Below are 20887 nucleotides of genomic sequence, written 5' to 3' on the forward strand. Positions count from 1 at the left end.
ACAAGCCTGTCTCACCTATGTGGTGAACAGCAATCTATCCTAATTCATGTTGTTGTCATTATGTCACTCCAGATTTTCCATTGTTTGTAATATAATAAAAAATAATCCTACTCACTACATAAAGGAGGCATTAAGTGCCAGACAGGTACACTGAAAAAAGGCTTCAATGCTTTTTAGCTGTCAGACTAAGTCCTTTATCAGATGTAAACAAGACACACACACATATCTCTCTCTCTCTCACACACACAGACACACACACAAACACAAACACAAACACAAACACAAACACACACACACACACACACACACACACACACACACACAGAGCCACGCATGGCTAATGTTGTCTCAAGGAGACAGACTAAGTATGACAATAGGCCTGAAGATTAATTAGTTTTGTTTAAATGTAATCACCTTGCCTATCTCCTTTCTTATTATGAACTTCTCACTTTCTTGTTCAAACAGAGGATGTACCCTTGTTATTTACATTGCTCTTGTCTTCAGCCTGAAGACTGATTTGTAGCAGCCCTTCACATCAATTTATGCTATGAAAGCCTCTACATCTCTGTGTAGCTGTTACAATCTGCATCCATTTTAACCTGTGTACTGTTATCATACCTTGATCTCTCTCTACAATTCTTATATTCTTCCCCCCACCCCCCACCCCCTCCACCCCCACCTTCACACACACACACACACACACACACACACACACACACACACACACACACACACGTGTGCCCACTTCCCGCCATTACCAAATTGGCTACCTTGATGCCTCAGGATGGGTCCTATCAAATAATCCTTTCTTTCAGTCAAGCTGTACCACAGATTTCTTTTTTTGTTGATTTGCTTCAGTACTTCTTCATTAGCTGTTTGCTCTACCCCCCAATTTTCTGCAGTGCTTTATAGCACCACATTTCAAAAGCTTCTATTCTCTTCTTGTCTGAACTGTTTATCATCCATGGCTCACTTCCATACATGGCCACACCCATCTCTAACACAACTGCAATATTACTGACAAACCTCCAGGTTTAGTTTCTTTCCCATTAACTTTAATTCTCTTTCCCAATATCTCCTCGGTTTCCTTTATTGCTTGGTAAATGTAGAGGCTGAGTATAATCAAGGATAGGCTGCAGTACTGTCTTACTACTTTCTCAATTACTGATTCCCTTTCACATCCTTCAACACTGTATTTTTTGAATTTAGAAGTGTGTATTCTGGTCAGAACTGTCAAAATCTTTCTCTTCATAATTTGTGTCAGTATTCTGCAACTGTTATTTTAAACTCGTGGTTCTGTAATGTTTGCTCTGGCGAGTACCTGCCTTCTTTGAAATTGGTACTACTACATTCTTTTTGCAGTATTTCCCATCTCAAATATTTTACATATTGAGGAGAATAGTTTTGTCATGAGTGGCTCTCCCACAGATCTCAATAGTTCTGAGGGAGTGTCATTGACTCTAGGTGCCTACTATTGACTTAGGTTTTTCTCTGCTTTGTCAGATTCTTCTCGCAGTATCTCATATCTTCCCTCTCATCTTCATCTACTTCCCGTTCCCATAATATTGTCTTCAGCTTTTTTACCTTGTATAGCCCTGCTATATATTTCTTTTCCCTTTTAGCCTTTCCCCATTTGCTTAGCACTTACTTAGCACATGAGCTCTTAATATTCATAAAAGTGCTTCTGTTTTCTCCAAAGATTTCTTTAATTTTCTTCTATGTGGCATATCTATTTCCTATCGTCACACATGCTTCTACAGTTCTGCATTTCACTTCTAACCATTCCTGCTTTGCCATTTTACACTTTGCCTCTAGCCATTCTTGCTTTTCAATTTTGGACTTTCTGCCAATCTCATTTTTTAGATATCTGTGTTGCCTCTTGCTTGCCTTATTTTCTGCAAGTTTATGTTTCCTTCTTTTATCAGTTAAATTCAATACCTCATGTTTTGTCAAAGGATTTCTACTGGGCTATGTCTTTTGACCTATTTGATCCTCTGATCCCCTAAATGTTTCATCTCTCGAAATTACCAATTCATTTTCTAATCTGTTCTTTTCCTCTGTTTCACTCAATTGTTGCCTAATGCTTCATTTAAAACTGTCATCTACCTCTTGTTCTACCAATTTATCAACCTTCCTCCTCCTGATTTCCTATATTACTGTAGTTTCTTCAGTGTTCTATTGATTCTTCAACAAACTGATGTACTATCAGTATGGCAATAGGAGACTAGAAAAGACTAATAATGACACTATCTGAATTATACATTATGAAAACAGGCAGGTAAAAATGCATTGGAGTTTGTTTGAGAAACTGAACACTGTATTCTGAAGTAAATTCCCGATATGTCTTAAACAGAAAGCCTACAACCAGTTTATAGTAGCAAGTAGCAACTATGTCAAAGATGACAGACATTCTCAATAAGATATTTACTAGATAACAAATAAATTAACTTATTTTTCAGTAACAATGATATTTCCATCAATTTTAGGAAATTTCTGCATCTGTTGAACTGAAAGATGATGCAGAATATGTATCTGTAACATACTACCCCAAAGGACCAGATGGAAGTGTGTCAGAAGGTAATAAAATATCAATGCTGAAGAGTGGTGATATAATCAATGTGACAGCAGAAATTATTGTGAAAGACCCACCAAATATGAATGATTTAATGTGGAAAGAAAATTTTCATATAATGGCAGTTGGTATAAGGGACAGCATTGCAGTGGATTTACAAGTGTTCACTGACTGTCCTTGCAGTAAGGTAAGTGTGACTATAAATTCTTATCGTACAGTTTTATATGCAGTGGAATAGAGTTTACATATCATGCTAGAGGAGCACATCAAGAAATTTATAACATAGTAGATAACATAGTTGGAAACAACAAGTCCATCAGTACATAACCACAAGACCATACTTAGGATCTGATTAGAAGATGGCAACTCATGTTAGTTTCATGGTGAATGATGAAATAGTTTTGACATCTCACAACAAATGCCTCTGGGTGCATTTGCTACTAGTTAGTAACAACTACACGTTCAAGTTTTCTTTTAAGTGATGCTGAACTGATATGTATTTTTGTTTGTGGGGCAGAATGCAACCCCAGATTACAAAGGTGCTTTTATCCAGAGGATGAGGAAAAGCATGGGAGGGAGGGGGGGAGGGGCAGCTGCCTTCCTCTGGCTCTCACTGAGTTATGTCCTTTTGGCCATAATCTATTATCGCTTAATCCATTTATAGAATGGTCTTTTGCAAAGATTATTAGTATCACTTCATAATTTACATGAATTGTGGTAAAAAGCTAGAAACTTGAAAATATATGTTTCATTTTTAAACAGAAAGTGATGGATCATAATGCTGTATAATAATAGTACCACTTCATAAGTGAAAAGAACAGGCAGAATGGACCATTGAACTGTCTTCCAGACATTTTTATATAACTGTGCTATAGGATTACAAAAAACATGCACTGTGGCTGTACATGTAACAATAAATCATTCATAACTGGTTGGTTGGTTGTGGGGAAGGGAACAAACGGCGAGGTCACCAGTCCCATCAGATTTGGAAGGATGGGGAAGGAATTTGGCCATATACTTTCAAAGGAACTGTCCCAGCATTTGCCTGAAGCAATTTAGGGAAGTAATGGAAAATCTAAATCAGGATGGCCGGACGCATGTTTGAACCATTGTCCTCCCAAGTGCTGAGTCCAATGGGCTAGCCACTTTGCAACCTACTCTGTCATTCATAATTAATCATTAAAATGTTGGGAACATAGATAATATCAATGTGATATCTAAAGTAACCAAGCTCATCAGTTTTTAAGACTGCAGGAAGCTACCTTTCCAGTGTTTTCCATCACTTTGTTTAAACATCATGAGCACTAGCTTAGTAGAGAATTTGTAATCAACCATTAAAAAAATTCAATGAAATTATAATGGTTTACCATTCATATTGCTTTTTCTTTCAGTGGCCCTTCTGGAAACAAGAGGGTTTGTGGCCTCCAGTATATTGTTTCTGGAAAACAAATGTTGATGGATAATTTCCCAAATGAAATGGAAAATAACCACAATGCAGCCATAAAAATGGTTAATGATTAGTCTCTCATCTTTCAAAGTTATCTAAACTGCCTGAAGAATCAAAGAGCATTACATATTTATTTCTGTAATAGACAAAGTCGAGTCATTTTGTAAGCCAAATCAGTCATTTTAATGTTTGCCACAGCATACAAATGGAATTGCAATCCTTGTAAACCTGCCAGATATATTGATAGATCAGTTGATGCAATTATAGATATATGCAGTGAGATCACTAGGTGTGGTGCAGAGTGGCACATGTGCTGACACCAGGCCAGGTTGATAAACAATAGAAGTAGATTTAAGGACTGCTGCAGACCATCTCAGTGTCAGTTGTCTCAGTTCGCTGATGAGTTCTATGTGCTCTCCAGTGAACTTATTTATCTCAACTTTGCAGTACTTGGCTATTTTCTGGACATTTGGACTTGAATATTTGGCTTGCACACAAATACGTTTATTTTCCTAACATGGTGCTGTCTCCATGTGAATGCAGGTCATGCATTCCATGAGTTAACTAATGGTGTGTGCATGCATTGACACAATGATACACTTTTGAATGGTTCCCAACTGGACTGACTTACCAGACTGACTTACAGTGTTCTCCAGCACTAACATTTTAGTTATTCAGGAATATGCAGTGTATCTAAATAACACCCAACAGGTATCTGTCTCCAAAAGTCCTCATTTCTCTTTAGTTCAAAAAGAATCAGGATCTGTTATATACTGTGGTTTATCTGTACTTCATTGGTGTTCAAAGACCTTCTGTTGAAGAAATAGAAGGCACACAATAGTTGGAGTTAGGGTTATTTGGAACTACAGTCCACTGTGTCTCAGAATAGGACTTACCAGGCCACTTTGCTGAGTGTTACAACCAAGATGGACAAGCAGTTTTCTTAGCTTTGGACACAACAGCTTAATCAATAGCACAAACTCATCCAGAAGCTGACAACTCCACCATGGTTATAATAGTACCTGGCAGTCCAGGCTTTCCAGCCTTTTAATGTAGCTCAAGAGGGCTGGGAAGTGTTTAGCACTTCATTTACAGGTCAGTGACATGAAGTGCCCTGAGAGACAGTGAAATTTTTTATTATGTACAAACCCACAGGCTTATAATCCTGTGCAAAAACTGGACCCTTTGTTTGAACTATCAATACTGCCCTTACCCACTATTAACTAACTTTTAAGTGAACATTTTGCAACAAAAATGTATATGATGGCTACTCACTTAAGAGTTCCTCCAACATTGTAAGGCAACATCAGACAGTTACATATAATGGCTCGTGGACCTTGCAGGACCTGAGTAGAAAATGAAAGTTTGTGTGTTCCTGCAAAAATGGTATGAAGAAAAATTAATATGTGAAGTACTGGTCATATTAGCAAAAGTTTTTGCGGTAGCATTAAGACAGTGATATCACTTCTTTAGCTGACGTTTTGCTTATTGCCTGGGCTCTCAAGATTTCACAAGCAGTTCAGGCTATCTTTTCCACAGAATATGATATATCAAAACTGTCATCTTAAATGGCAAATGCGACATGATCTAGTGCAAAATGCAAATGTCTCATGCAGTCCGGGTAGAAATGAAGCAGCCCTGCTTGACTGGTCAGGCAACAAGCACTGCATCATGACAGTTTTTGCACTCAGTCTCAGCAACATTTTTTGTGGACAGCCCAGTTGTCCTGATGGCTTTTCTTTACATGCTATATATAATTTCCTACATAAAAATGATGTCTATTAACGATGTTTTTGTCAGGATCACATAACAGTGTTTGTCAGAGCTGACCAAGTCATCATCAGTCAAGTGCGACGGTGAAAATAAACTTCACAAATTCAGTGGCGGGACAGTGCCACCTTACTCTGTTAGCAATGGTTTATCATATTCCAATTTTATTCCTTTTTTATGTGGGGAACTCAGTCTAAATTATTAATCAGCCTATGTGTCTCTGATTGGGGTCTCCAGCCTTAAAACAAGTAGCAGCTAAGCTGTTGAGTTATGTTCATCCTGAATTTCTGATACTAGGCTGGGTAGTTGTGGAATTAATGTAAAAGCAAGTTATCAGAATCCTTCTTTGTAGTGGCAGAACCCTCGGCAGAAAAATAGTTTTGGCTTCAATACATATATAGTTTCTGGGTTTTCTATCCAACATTTGTAGATGTGGATCCTTTGTGTCTCAAATATGCCCCCTTATTTTCTACAGGCTTTAATTTTTCTGCCCACTTTGCACTAAAACAGTCGGTAATGGTAAAATTTTTCAGAACCCAGCCAATATCTTTGGCCTTTCAGGATGAAGTCAGAGTAGAACTTATCGCTTAGAGTAGTTATAAGTGCTGTCCCAGATTCCTTATAGCAGTTGGGCATCACCTTTTACTTATTGTTCACACAGCAGGTGGTGCATTATTCTTTGTGGGCGATTATCCACTCATGTCCCCTTCCACATCCTAATGATTTATTTTCAAATTTGGCAGGGGTCAGTATTACTCTAAGATTCAGCTTTCAGAATATTATTTTCAACTGTATTTGAATGAGGCTTCTAAAGCTATTCTAGTGTTAGATACTCCTTATGACCTCCATTAATATAACAGGTAACCTTTCGGCATTCCAAGTGCACCAGCAATCTTCCTGAAGTTTCTAGAACAAACTATTGCCAACATTCCATAATGTCTCTGTTATCTGGGTAATATATTAGGTTGATACTTAAGATCATAGAATTTTTGTTTTGCATGTTGGTATCACGGTTGATATAGGTATATTTCTCAATTGTCATTTTTTATTTTTAGTTCACTTTTGCTATTTGAGTTTCCATTTTGTCATTCGGAGATAGTCAGTGGAGATGTGGACACTAGAAAATGGAAAAACAAGTGTAAAAATCAGAAAATTTCCAACATATTCTGCTGTTTGAGTTTAGTCGAGGGGTGGCAACAGTGGAGCCACTGGAATCATTTGTGTCGTTTGCAAGGATATTGTCATTAGACAGAGCATGGCAAGAAAATGGTCTTTTCATTCTGAGGAGGATCATTTTGACATTAATGACCCTCCATGTTCAGGAAGACCTTTGGGGTTTGATGACGATTGTTTAAATGCATTAATCCATAATGATCCACATCAGTGTATTCGAGAACTAGTAAAAGTGATTAACTGTGATCATTCCACCAACCATGCCTATCCTTTATTGTTACTGATGACAAGAAATGGTGCTTTTTGGTGAACATAAGGAAAAGAAAGGAATGGTTGAGCCAAAAAAAAAAGCAACTACCTGTACAAAGACACGTGTGCCACCCACCCATATTCTGCTACACTGACAAAAAACACTATACAGGAGTTGGGTTGGGAAATCATTCTGCACCCACATTATTCACCTAATCATGTGCCCCCAAGTATTTTTTTTTTTAATCAAACAAACTTCAAGGAACTTCTTTCCAGATGAAAATGCACTCCAAACATGGCTCAATGAGTTCTTTGCCTCAAAACCACGTGATTTCTACAGTCACAGAATTGAAAAGTTACCCCAATGTTGGTAGACTGTTGCAAATAGTGAAGGAGAATATATTATTAATGACTAAAGCCTCTGTTATGTGCATCTGTTGTCTTCATTAAACTTACGGAAAAATGCTATGAACTTATGCACCACCCTAATAGTAGTGACAAGAAAAAGCCAAGAGGAGTGTATATTGAATCTCCAGCAAATATTTTCAGTTCTTTTGAAAGGCAGGTTTAAGTGCTATTTATCAAAATGCTCCTTCTTTCAGCATTCTATTAATTGTGCAGGATATGACATTAGCCTGGATTGCCTTGAATCAAAGTCGGAGAATGTGGTAGGTATCTCCCATATACCATTACCAAAATATTAAAGGATTTGCTAGTTTTTATGTGTGAGGTTACATATATGCCCAATGTATTCCCCCAAAATTGTGATGATAGCCCATGCATTGAATTAACTGTGTAGGAAAGTGATCCCTTCCCAGTGGTCCACAGATTGTCAACAAGCATTTGTAAGCTGAAGCAATGTCTCAAAACTGCTCCATGCATAACCTTATATCAGCCGCATTTTCCAACTGTCAGTCACTGATGTATCACCATACATCGCAGGGGCCATCCTGTTGCATACGTACCCACATAGTTTGGAACAGCCTTTCACATTCATTTCTAAGATGTTGACCACACCCCAACAAAAACTATTCACAGATAGAGAAGGAGGAATTGGCACTTACTTTTGATATCCAGAAGTTCTGTATGGTAAAAAATGTCATATGGTCTCAGAGAATAGGTCATTGTTGTCCATATTTGGCCGAACGTCAGAGTTTCATGAGTGGATATCTCAGGGGTTACAATGGTGGGTACTTTTCTTATCAAATAACCAGTATTCAATTAATTATCATATATCAGCTTAGCACACAAATGCTAATGTGCTGTCAGGATTCCCTTTGAATCTGGATCATTAATTTGATAAGGAGGAGACTGTCTGGTTCCAGACTGATTCACAGTAAGAACAGTAGTTTCCAATCACTTCCAGAGATTCTGGATCAGCCACACATAAGGATCCACTATTCACCAATCATACAAATTGGCTGACTGCAAGCACTTCCTTCAGCAGCCTTTGTGGAATTTAGCTCTTGTTTCTTTTCTATGACAACAGGCCCTTACTCTTTCCAAATGCATCCTGTTGCTAAAACATGATGACTGCCAGGGTTGAGTAGGTGACTCAGGAGGTTCTGCACTCGGTATGTTGCAACTCCTGCAACACTTCCACTGGGACATTTCCAGAATGAAGAATATTATCTAACAATATGTGTATTGATCAAACAATGGAAAATCCAGGATGGAATGTAAAAATTTTAAGAAAAGGAAAGTTGCTATGTACTATATAGCAGAGATACTGAGTTGCAAGGAGACACAACAAAAAGACTGTCACTGTAATAGACCTAGATGCAAGACCTGTCCCATACATCTTCCCTCCACCATGTACTCCTGTCCAGTCACAAACATCACCTATCCCATGAAAAGCAGGGCTACCTGTGAAATCAGTCATTTGATCTACAAGCTAAGCTGCAACCACTCTGCTGCATTCTATGTGGGCATGACAACCAACAAGCTGTCTGTCTGGATTAATGACCACCAATAAACTGTGGCCAAGAAACAGGTGGACCACCCTGTTGCTGAGCACACTGCCCAACATGACATCCTTCATTTCAATGACTGCATTACAGCCTGTGCCATATGGATCCTTCCCACCAACACCAGCTTCTCTTAATTGCACAGTTGGGGACTTTCCCTGCAATATATCCTGTGTTCCCCTAACCCTCCTGGCCTCAAATTTCATTAGTCTTTGTTCTCACCCATCCACCCTGTTCCCTGTTCCCATTCCAGCACTACAAGCTCTCATTCCACCATCACCTACAGTCGTTTTATACTACTGGCCATTAAAATTGCTACACCACAAAGATGACATGCTACAGACATGAAATTTAACTGAAAGGAAGAAGATGCTGTGATATGCAAATGATTAGCTTTTCAGAGCATTCACACAAGGTTGGCACTGGTGGCAACACCTACAACATGCTGACATGAGGAAGGTTTCCAAGCAATTTCTCATACACAAACAGCAGTTGACAGGCATTGCCTGGTGAAACGTTGTTGTGATGCCTCGTGTAAGGAGGAGAAATGTGTACCATCACAATTCCGACTTTGATAAAGGTCAGATTGTAGCCTATCACAATTGTGGTTTATCGTATCGCGACATTGCTGCTTGCGTTGGTCAAGATCCAATGACTGTTAGCAGAATATGGAATCTGTGGGTTCAGGAGGGTAATCGGAACGCCGTACTGGATCCCAATGGCCTCTTATCGCTAGCAGTCAAGGTGACAGGCATCATGGCTGTAACAGATCATGCAGCCACGTCTCGATCCCTGAGTCAACATATGGGGACATTTGCACGACAACAACCATCTGCACGAACAGTTCGATGACGTTTGCAGCAGCATGGACTATCAGCTCAGAGACCATGACTGTGGTTACCCTTGACGCTGCATCACAGACAAGAGCGCCTGCAATGGTGTACTCAACGACGAATTTGGGTGCACGAATGGCAAAATATCATTTTTTCGGATGAATCCAGGTTCTGTTTGCAGCATCATGATGGTCGCATCCGTGTTTGGCAACATCGCGGTGAATGCACATTGGAAGTGTGTATTCATCATCACCATACTGGTGTATCACCTGGCATGATGGTATGGGGTGCCACTGTTTACACGTCTCAGTCACCTCTTGTTCTCATTGACGGCACTTTGAACAGTGGACATTACATTTCAGATGTGTTACAACCCGTAGCTCTGCCCTTCATGCAATCCCTGCGAAGCCCTACATTTCAGCAGGATAATGCACAACCGCATGTTGCAGGTCCTGTACAGGCCTTTCTGGATACAGAAAATGTTTGACTGCTACCCTGACCAGCACATTCTCCAGATTTCTCACCAATTGAAAACATCTGGTCAATGGTGTACACGCCATCCAAGCTCTGTTTGACTCAATGCCCAGGCATATCAAGGCCTTTATTACAGCCAGACGTGGTTGTTCTGGGTACTGATTTCTCAGGATCTATGCACCCAAATTGCGCGAAAATGTAATCACATGTCAGTTCTAGTGTAATATATCTGTCCAATGAATACCTGTTTATCATCTGCATTTCTTCTTGGTGTAGCAATTTTAATGGCCAGTAGTGTACTTCTCTCCTTTTCCAATTCCCCCTCCCCCCCAGCTCTCCCCTGCCCTCCGTCCAATCTCCCAACTGCACACAGCTGCTCTACTCTCTCTCCACCTCATCCCTGTGCACTCCCCAGCAGAACTTCACTGTCCCACACCTTACTATCCCACCCCCTCCCCACCCCAGCCTCCTCCTTACCCCCACACAGTCGCCACTCCCATCATGCGCTGGTGCTGCTTCTCATAGTGTGGCTTCAGTTGCCAGAGACTGCAGTAATGTGTGTGTGAGTTGCATTGTGTGTGTGTGCGCGCGTGTGTGTGTGTGTGAGTGTGAGTGTGTGGCTGAAAGCTAATTTGTGACATTCTTTTTGTTGTGCCTATCTGTAACTCAGCATCTCCACTATATGGTGAGTAGCAACTTTCCTTTTCGTAATATGTATATTGGCCAAATATAGATGAGGACATTGTGTGAGTGGCTCAAAAATGTCAGGGTTGTCAGTCACAGCACTCGGCACCAAACCTATCAGCCATACCCTATGCCTATCCAGCTTTAGGATCAGATGCATGTAGATTTTGTAGGCCCATTCCATGGAGCCATCTGGTTGATTTTGATAGATAAATATTATCATCTACATCTACATCCACACTCCATAAGCCACATGACGGTGTGTGGCGGATGGTACCCTGAGTACCTTTATCGGTTCTCCCTTCTCTTCCAGTCTCGTATTGTTCTTGGAAAGAAACATTGTCGGTATGCTTCTGTGTGGGCTCTAATCTCTCTGATTTTATCCTCATGGTCTCTTCGCAAGATATACATAGGAGGGAGCAATATACTGCTTGACTCTTCAGTGAAGGTATGTTCTCGAAACTTCAACAAAAGCCCGTACCGAGCTACTGAGCATCTCTCCTGCAGAGTCTTCCACTGGAGTTTATCTATCATCTCCGTAATGTTTTCGCAATTACTGAATGATCCTGTAACAAAGCGCGCTGCTTTCCGTTGGATCTTCTCTATCTCTTCTATCAACCCTATCTGGTACGAATCCCACACTGCTGAGCAGTATTCAAGCAGTGGGTGAACAAGCGTACTGTAACGTACTTCCTTTGTTTTCAGATTGCATTTCCTTAGGATTCTTCCAATGAATCTCAGTCTGGCATCTGCTTTACCAACAATCAACTTTATATGATCATTCCATTTTACATCACTCGTAATGCATACTCCCAGATAATTTATGGAATTAACTGCTTCCAGTTGCTGACCTGCTGTTTTGTAGCTAAATGATAAGGGATCTATCTTTCTATGTATTCACAGCACATTACACTTGTCTACATTGAGATTGAATTGCCATTCCCTGCACCATGCGTCAATTCGCTGCAGATCATCCTGCATTTCAGTACAATTTTCCGCTGTTACAACCTCTCGATATACCACAGTATCATCCGCAAAAAGCCTCAGTGAACTTCCGATGTCATCCACAAGGTCATTTATGTATATTGTGAATAGCAACAGTCCTACGACACTCCCCTGCGCCACACCTGAAATCACTCTTACTTCGGAACACTTCTCTCCATTGAGAATGACATGCTGTGTTCTGCTATCTAGGAACTCCTCAATCCAATCACAAAATTAGTCTGATAGTCCATATGCTATTACTTTGTTCATTAAACAGCTGTGGGGAACTGTATCGAACGCCTTGTGGAAGTCAAGAAACACGGCATCTACGTGTGAATCTGTGTCTATGGCCCTCTGAGTCTCGTGGACGAATAGCGCAAGCTGGGTTTCACACAACCGTCTTTTTCGAAACCCATGCTGATTCCTACAGAGTAGATTTCTAGTCTCCAGAAAAGTCATTATACTCGAACCTAATACGTATTCCAAAATTCTACAACTGATCGATGTTAGAGATATAGGTCTATAGTTCTGCACATCTGTTTGACATCCCTTCTTGAAAACGGGGATGGCCTGTGCCCTTTTCCAATCCTTTGTAACGCTACGCTCTTCTAGAGACCTACGGTACACCGCTGCAAGAAGGGGCACAAGTTCCTTCGCGTACTCTGTGTAAAATTGAACTGGTATCCCATCAGGTCCAGCGGACTTTCCTCTTTTGAGCGATTTTAATTGTTTCTCTATCCCTCTGTCGTCTATTTCAATATCTACCATTTTGTCATCTGTGTGACAATCTAGAGAAGGAACTACAGTGCAGTCTTCCTCTGTGAAACAGCTTTGGAAAAAGACATTTAGTATTTTGGCCTCTAGTCTGTCATCCTCTGTTTCAGTACCATTTTGGTTACAGAGTGTCTGGACATTTTGTTTTGATTCACCTACCGCTTTGACATAAGACCAAAATTTCTTAGGATTTTCTGCCAAGTCAGTACACAGAACTTTACTTTCAAATTCATTGAACACCTCTCGCATAGCCCTCCTCACACTACATTTCGCTTCACGTAATTTTTGTTTGTATGCAAGGCTTTGGCTATGTTTATGTTTTCTATGAAGTTCCCTTTGCTTCCGCAGCAGTTTTCTAACTCAGTTGTTGTACCACGGTGGCTCTTTTCCATCTCTTACGATCTTGCTTGGCACATACTCATCTAATGCATATTGTACGATGGTTTTGAACTTTGTCCACTGATCCTCAACACTATCTGTACTTGAGACAAAACTTTTGTGTTGAGCCATCAGGTACTCTGTAATCTGCTTTTTGTCACTTTTGCTAAACAGAAAAATCTTCCTACCTTTTTTAATATTTCTATTTACGGCTGAAATCATCGATGCAGTAACTGCTTTGTGATCGCTGATTTCCTGTTCTGCATTAACTGTTTCAAATAGTTCGGGTCTGTTTGTCACCAGAAGGTCCAATACGTAATTGCCACGAGTCGGTTCTCTGTTTAACTGCTCAAGGTAGTTTTCAGATAAAGCACTTAAAAAAATTTCACTGGATTCTTTGTCCCTGCCACCAGTTATGAACGTTTGAGTTTCCCAGTCTATATCCGGCAAATTAAAATATCCACCCAGAACTATAACATGGTGGGGAAATCTACTCGAAATATTTTCCAAACTATCCTTCAGGTGCTCAGCCACAACAGCTGCTGAGCCAGGGGGCCTATAGAGAAATCCATGTTGGAGCCTGCTTTAACCATGACCTTCACCCAAATTATTTCACATTTCGGATCTCCGTCAATTTCCTTCGATACTATTGCACTTCTTATCGCTATAAACACGCCTCCCCCTTCACTGTCCAGCCTCTCTCTGAGGTATACATTCCAATCTGAGTTGAGGATTTCATTACTGTTTATGTCTGGTTTCAGCCAACTTTCTCTCCCTAGTACTATATAGGCATTGTGACCGTTTATTAATGAGAGCAGTTCTGGGATCATTTCCTATATGTAATAAAAATGCAATAGACTATGATGGAAAATACTACTAAGGCCCTTGCAATTACTTTTTCTAATGAAGGAGCTCCATAATCTCTTTTCACAAATAATGGACTGCAGTTTACTCCCATGGGATTTTAACGGTTTTGCACCCACAATGGAATAAGCACGCTACCACATCTCCATTTTACCCTGCATGTAATGACATCGTAGAATGTTTAGTGATAATGTTTAAGATGCGGATGGAAAAATTTTGATGTCCACTCCTATCTATACTGTACTTATGTCCTTTTTATCCTTAAACTGGGCAATGCCATTCTAAGATCAAAACCCAGCAGACCTTTAAGATGGGTGCTCGCATCTTTCCTTGCCTGATTTGGTACAGCTTCATCATCACAAGAAGAAGAAGAAGAAGAAGGGGTATGCACGTTTGGACATATGCCTAGCTGTATATGTGGTTCCATCTACACTCAGCAAGGCTGCCAGCTGGTCTTGGTGAACACAGTTAAGATGTCTTATGGACTGGTGGTATAACCAGCTCTGTTTGCAACATTCAGGGCAAACTTTGGATTTGCCACACCAATGGGGACAGCCCATGTTGCCCACTCCTAGGACAGACTAAAGCAGGCACATGGACTATAGCCAACATCCCGGGATGCAGATGCCAAGCATTTATGATTCTCCAACTGCCATCCATGACTCCTAAGAATCTGGACCTTGATGACATCACAGGAGGGCCTAAATCTGTGCCCGGTCTGATGTCAGACCCACAGCCCTCTCTGGAACCAGCACCAAGGTGTGGTCTCACCTACCATTACCTCCTGCATCTCTGATGTCAGATCCAGGAACTGTTCCTCAGCCACCAGCAGGATCAACAGCCACACTCTGGCCTCTGCAGCAAGCCATGTTCATCTCATTCTCCCCCACTACAGCTCGGATGATTCTGGCCCTATGGCCCAACTCAAGGTGGGAGGAATCTTGTAATCCCACATCCATATCGATGGATCAGTTGATATAATTGTGCATGCGTAGAGTGAGGCCACTAGGGTGCCATAGAGCAATACATCCACTGGTGCCGAGTCACATGGGTAAAGGACAGTGGCAAACATAAGTACTGCCATGGCCTGTATTGGCCACATTTGGCTCAGTTCACTGATGTGTAACACATGCTCTCTGGTGGACTTATTTACATGGCCCTTGTGATATTTGATTATGTTATAGACACTGATTTGGACTTTGTTATTCTCTCCTTTGACATCTGGCTTGCACATGGACATGTCTATTTTTCTAATATATGATGATTCTCCATTTGACCGCAGATTGTGCTGTCTGTAAGAGAATTGACACTTTATGCATGCATCGAGAGAGCTATTTGTATTTGAATGCTTCTGTGTTGGACAAATGTATAGTGTTCTCCAGTATTAAAATTTGATTTATTCAGTAGATCTCCATATTATTTTAATGACTAAGAGGTATTCACCTCCAGAAGTCTTTGTTTCTGTTTAGTTCAAGAAGAGTTAGGATCTACTATATTCTGTGATTTATCTATACTTAATCAGCATAGCACCTGTGTTGTTGAAGAAGCAGACTTGCAACACTAGGTTTTATGAAAGATAAAGAATACTATGCCCACCATTCTAGTCTACTTTTCAATATTTTATTGCTTGGGAAGGTACACAAAACATACCAGAGTAACAAGTAATAGGTGTGCCGTTGTAAGCATCCTTCTTAAGCACATCCCAATAAAAGTAACTGAATATTGCAAAATTGTCACAGAAGTATCAATTCAGAAATTTCTGATCACCAACACAACTGCAGTTGATTCAGAGAGAAATGAGAGCTACAGAAATGTCAGTGGGAAAATGGATGAAACAGTCTGGTATTACCTCATGTGCAGACTAGACAAGATGCTTTGCCCCGTGTAGGCAACTAAGGCACTGCCGATAGTGAAAGCAAAGTTCTCTGAATGAAGATCCTCATCATTTCTGGTACATCCTCAAAATGAGAAGTGTGTAGCTGAGATACCACATTGACAACATAGATACAATGAAGGAAAAAGAACCAAAACAGCAACAGATTTTGTTGATCATTTTCTGAGCTCCCATAACAGGTATCACAAAACTTGTGGTGTTTTATGACCTCCCTAGGGTATGTATTTGTGTTGGTGCTGATGGGTTAAGGAAATATTAAAATGCTACAGAATTACTGCTATCGAAAGGACAAGTCACGTGATAAAACACCTAATCCCCACAATAGGTGGGACTCTCGCATCCTGAAGTCTGAGTGACATACCCCACTGTTCTAACCTTCCCCAACCCATCCCTCTTTCCTCTCCAATGAATGAGCTAATAGTTCTGAAAGTTGGGCTATATTTTGGTATTTCATGTGTTTTGAAATGATTGCAATTTCGACATGTTTATTTTCAAGCACTGTGGGATGTTGTAACTCACTCAATAATATAATGTGTGGTAATGTGTGGTGTTGTGAATTTATATGCTGTTCCATATACCATACACATTAGAAAACTTATGTGATCCAGATTTCTCCCAGGTAACTCTGACAGAATAATTTATGATACACTATTTAAACTAATCCTTATTCACTTAAAACTTCACAGATACATTCAAAATTTTCAAACTGACATCTGCGATAAAATATTATCTTTCAGATTAAATGTACAGAAACATAAATTCCTATATCTGCATACTATATAAAGTAAGCAGCAACAAATTTCATTATTAACTGATTATAGGACCAACTACAAAACTATATACAGGTTTCTGTGCCTTTACAACTACTACTCTGTCATTAAAGGTATCCAGGTGTTTGCACTACAGCCCAGGAGGAAACAAACTACAGATATTCTACTGTAGATGTATTTATTCTTTCACATATACTCTCTGACCCTTTCCAGCTAAGAGCCTTGGGTATGTCATATTTTTCTGGAAGCAAAAATTTTGTTGAATGTAAACTTATGCCTTATAAATTTCTGGCAGGGGTTTGATGCTTTAAATTACATGAGGAATTATTTACAATGAATATAAAGAATATGTACAGTAAGTACTAGATCCCATACAAAAAAAAGTATAGTAGTGGATCCACAAAAATGCGCTTTTAATATCTTAGGTTTATGTAGCTTCCTAGTAATTGCTCATGCTATGTGTGCATTTTTTTCTTGTAGATCTGTTTTATATTGTCTTCAAAGAGCATACGTTATCCTTTTATTTCCTTTAATATGTTATGTATATTATAGAACAAAACCTGCCAACTTGATTAGGAATACTCACTGACAGTTTGAGCAGGTCATCCCTTATACATTAATTCTGATACTCTTATGTTGTATGTTAGTGCAAGTACTTGTTGTACTGACACAATGGTGTCTCTCCACGAATGGCTCTTCAAGAGAAAATGATCAGCCGAAGAATTTCCTTAAACTTATAATGAAAGTATTGGTTAATGCTTTTTTTAAAAAAAATACATGAAACACTATTGTTTGTGATGTGCTTTTACATCCATTTCTAAAACTTATTTCCAATCATTTATAATGCTTTACCATTTTTCACTCTTCATATGTTAAAGGGCAGTAAAATCTTTTTTTTTTTTTTTTCCTTTTGTACGTTATGGCTAATTCTGTGGTATCTAGCAACACTAAAAATTCTTTCTTGTTTATTAATTTGAACCTACTTGTTGAATGATGTTATACCAAACTGTAAGTATTAACATATTTGTTGAATGAAACCTACAAAAAGTGATTTTCATTTTACCTTCAGGAAAAGAAGCCTAATGCCTCTGAATGCAATGAAATGGGAACTCTCGTATGTGGGAACTGTGCATGCAATTCAGGTAGATTTGGAGAAAGGTGTGAATGCAATGGTACAGATATTTTAGATGATGAAGAAGTTTGTCGTAGCAGCAACTCCTCTGAAATTTGTTCAGGACGAGGACGATGCATTTGTGGAAAGTGTTACTGTGAAGAAAAAGAGGTAATGGTCTTTCATGTACACCAAACGCTGTAAAATGTCTGTAACATAACGTTTATGCCAGTAACATATTTGACAATAATAACTCCAACAACAAATCACTGATATCTCAAATTTAATAGTTTAAACTATAATGGGTGCCATTCAGGATATCATTTAAATTTCTTTTAGTGACACACTTCATAAAAGAAGTACTTGTTCCAAAGGTTGGTTTGAACTATACAGTGGCTTACTAGACATGTCCTTTTTTATGTGGTATGCTCTTGCCTCCCAACAACATGAAAACTGATTCACCCAATCAGTTGTATAGGAATTTGCAATTTAATATGTACTCCAAACCATGATTCTTTTTCCATATATAAGGCATTGCCAATGGTGAACAAACTCCAACTGTCAGAAATATGTTAGATGTAGAGTACTGAAAATAATGTTGTGATTGAAGTGGAGGGAAGTGTATTAACATATATTAATATAAGGGGCAGGGAAATGAGACATTGGGAAAAAGTTAGTAAACTGTTTATTATTAAAAAAAGTAACCTTTATGATCATAACTACATTTATCCCACTGTGAGACAAGACTGTCAGTGCCTTCATGGAAAAACGTTTGCAGTTGCTTATGCAACCATAATTATCTGAAGCAAATTGACAGCCATGAATGTCTTTCTTCACAGCTCCAAAAATACGGAAATCACATGGGGAGAGATTGCAACTCTATGGAAGATGTTAAGGGGTTCCCAGTGAAACTTCTGCAAAGTAGTCAAAACAATTTTGACAACATGTATGGCATGAGGAAAGACATTTGTGCTCATCGATTTGCTTCAGACAAAGAGGTGCATGCTTGGGTACAATCGTCATTCAACAGGCAACTGCAAACATTTTTTCATGAAGGCACTGACCATCTTGTCTCACAGTGGGGTAAATTTATTAACAGCTATAGTGATTTCACATAATAAATGGTTTACTTAGTTTTTCTGTCTGTCTTGTTTTCAATTGACTGCAACTTATAAAAATCAATCATCCTATTATCTAGAGGTCAGCAAGTAATCATACAAACAAATAGACAATGTGACCAGATAGTTATTTACCTGGAGTTTCCATTGTTTAATAGATAAAGTGATACTTTTTTAAATCAATTGATATATTTCACATCTTAATGAGGTTTCATTTCATTACCCTCATTGGTGAATAAAAATAATTAAGTTGTTGACAGTATTAACAAGCAATAAAAAGCTTGAAACCTAAAATGTCAGCAGGATTAGATGAGGTGCCACAGTCTTATTGTAAGCAAGTCTGCTCCACAGATTGCAAGGCCCTTGCCATACATAGCCAACTTATCATTTAGTGAAGTGCAGCTTTGGGGTAGTATATCTGTGCCTTGGCACCACTACTATGGCAGAGAAAGAAAGAGAAATGTAGAGGAACTGCACATAAAACATTGTTCCTGAGTATGTGTTCCATGAGTTGTGCAGCACGTGCTCTCATGATAGTTTTCTTAAGCTTAGAGCCAACTCCAGAGTGACCTGTTTACTCTTGTAAGTGCTGTGTATAGAGGCTAGAGCATCTGTCTACAGTGTTCCTATGGAAGAGGAAGAGCTAAGATTGCTCAGATGCAGAGCTTGTGTTCTATTCTGTTAGAGAACAGTAATGCACAGAACCTACAAAAGCATAATTCTGCCATCTACTGACAATGGTAGAATACATCTTAGGCTGAGCCTTCCTTTAATGCAGTGTTGTCATCTTGCTGCAAGTTAATGATAATGCATTTGGAATCACAAACTAATGCTTAATTATATGGAACACAGAAATAATACACTTAAACTTTCTTATGAATAAAAATATATGGTTTTGAATATAATTATGCCATTAGATTTTGAAACTAAGAGGCTCCATTTCAATATTTGTGTGTTTCACAGCAGTATGGTTATTGGTACAGAACAAAAAACTAACATATTCACCATGTGTTGTGCCTATGCCATCTAGGTTACACTGGTTGAGTACAAAACCACAGTCAAGTATTCATGTTTGTGTAATATAGTTCAGTCCAAAGATGTACTTCATTGTGAGGTCAGGTAATGAAAACAGTATAGATGTGTGTAGAGTGTTTTCTTTAAGTGAAAATTCAGTTGCATGTGGAAGTTACAAACAAGAACGAGGGAAACGAGTCACTAAAAATTCAACTGAGTAACAGGATTCTCAGTGAAAAAATTCAGCTAAAAATACCAGGTAGGCCACTCCTTAATCTGCAGCAGCAAACAAAAAATTGATGCTATAATTCAGTTCAGAAATTTACCAAAAGAATAAATGAATTTGTGGCTGTGAGGAAAATGTTGCTGTTTTATGTTCTTCTTGCATATTGTTTGTGGTAGATTTTCATTGGTGTAAGACTGGAATAGCTGATATTGTGCATATATGATCTAAAATGAAAGTGCATGAAATGTTAAATTTTGTGACATGTGAACAATGTCCTGAGTCTTTCATTTCTAGGCAAAATGAAAATTCAGCAGAAATCAGATTCCCCGTATAAGTAAATGATTAACAGCTACAATAAACAATAAGGGCATTTTTTCCTGAACTATTTCAGTTTTGTGTGGAATTGGATAAAGATCCTCAGTCAAGCATTAGTACTCAAAGGCATTTCTAAAAAATGGTTCAAATGGCTCTGAGAACTATGGGACTTGATATCTGAGGTCATCAGTCCCCCAGACTTAGAACTACTTAAACCTAACTAACCTAAGAACATCACACACATCATGCCCAAGACAGAATTCAAACCTG

At 39.1% G+C, this 20887-nt stretch overlaps 1 protein-coding gene across 1 annotated transcript in view; it reads left to right on the plus strand.

The window, feature by feature from the left end:
- Positions 1-20887, plus strand: part of LOC124788489 (integrin beta-PS-like) — a 91497-nt gene that overhangs the window by 32611 nt on the left and 37999 nt on the right. The window contains exons 6-7 of the mRNA XM_047255758.1: positions 2487-2759; positions 17903-18115. Coding sequence (XP_047111714.1) covers positions 2487-2759; positions 17903-18115 — 486 coding nt within the window. The remainder of the gene's footprint in view (positions 1-2486; positions 2760-17902; positions 18116-20887) is intronic.

The sequence above is a fragment of the Schistocerca piceifrons genome, chromosome 3, assembly GCF_021461385.2.
Source record: "Schistocerca piceifrons isolate TAMUIC-IGC-003096 chromosome 3, iqSchPice1.1, whole genome shotgun sequence".
In the NCBI taxonomy this organism is placed as follows: Eukaryota; Metazoa; Arthropoda; class Insecta; order Orthoptera; family Acrididae; genus Schistocerca; species Schistocerca piceifrons.